The sequence below is a fragment of the Myotis davidii genome, unplaced genomic scaffold, assembly GCF_000327345.1.
Source record: "Myotis davidii unplaced genomic scaffold, ASM32734v1 scaffold149, whole genome shotgun sequence".
In the NCBI taxonomy this organism is placed as follows: Eukaryota; Metazoa; Chordata; class Mammalia; order Chiroptera; family Vespertilionidae; genus Myotis; species Myotis davidii.
This window is the reverse complement of record NW_006352194.1, coordinates 3,500,213-3,501,155: the sequence shown is the minus strand read 5'-3', so window position 1 is coordinate 3,501,155 and position 943 is coordinate 3,500,213. Positions and strand designations below refer to the sequence as shown.

The following is a 943-nucleotide window of genomic DNA, read 5'->3' as shown; positions in this document are numbered from 1 at the left end:
TTTCCGATTCGCTTGCAACGTCAGAGATCGACATGGTGCGACGGTAGCCCCATGACCGCTTGTCTATGGAGGTGCACATCTCCCACTTGTGATTTGGCAAACTTGACGGCTGGAATTTATCTTCACAGTTGTAGTATCCTCCATGGTGACAGGAACAGTTAAAACCCCACCGGTCGTTTACCACTACTTCATCCTAAAGGAGGAAAGCGTACTGGGTCATCAAGGGTGAACCCCTCATCTTCCTTACATAACGCAGTGCACTAAAGTAAGAACCTATTTGGAAGCAAAGAACAGACTTAGTCTAGAGCAGTAGTTCTCAACTGGGGCCATACTGACCCAAGAGAATTTTGGCAAAGCCTAGAGCAGCGGCTCTCAACCTGTGGGTGCTCGCTTTAATTATGTTCAATTTGTAACAATGAAAATACATCCTGCATATCAGATATTTACATTACGATTCATAACAGCAGCAAAATTACAGTTATGAAGTAGCAACGAAAATAATTTTATGGTTGGGGGTCACCACAACATGAGGAACTGTATGAAAGGGTCGCGGCATTAGGAAGGTTGAGAACCACTGGCCTAGAGACATTCTGGGTTGTCACAACTGGGGTGGTAGTACTGCCATCTAGAGGCCAGGATGGTGTTGGCGGCCAGGATGGTGTTAAACTTTTTCCAATATAAAGGACAGCCTCATCACAACAAAGAAATATCAGCCCTAAAAATCAACAGTGCAGAGGCTGAGAAACCCTGGTCAAGTGATCTGTAACGTTAGAGCTGGAAGAGCTGGATTAATTGATTGATCGATTGATTTAAATATATTTTATTGAATTATTTTACAGAGAGGAAAGGAGAGAGATAAAGAGTTAGAAACATCGACGAGAGAGAAACACGATCAGCTGCCTCCTGCACACCTCCTACTGGGGATGTGCCTGCAACCAGAATC

At 44.2% G+C, this 943-nt stretch overlaps 1 protein-coding gene across 1 annotated transcript in view; it reads right to left on the bottom strand.

The window, feature by feature from the left end:
• The window catches only part of FUCA1 (fucosidase, alpha-L- 1, tissue), a 20,370-nt gene that overhangs the window by 6,442 nt on the left and 12,985 nt on the right, over positions 1–943 (bottom strand). Inside the window, exon 6 of the mRNA XM_015557197.1 lies at positions 7–193. Coding sequence (XP_015412683.1) covers positions 7–193 — 187 coding nt within the window. The remainder of the gene's footprint in view (positions 1–6; positions 194–943) is intronic.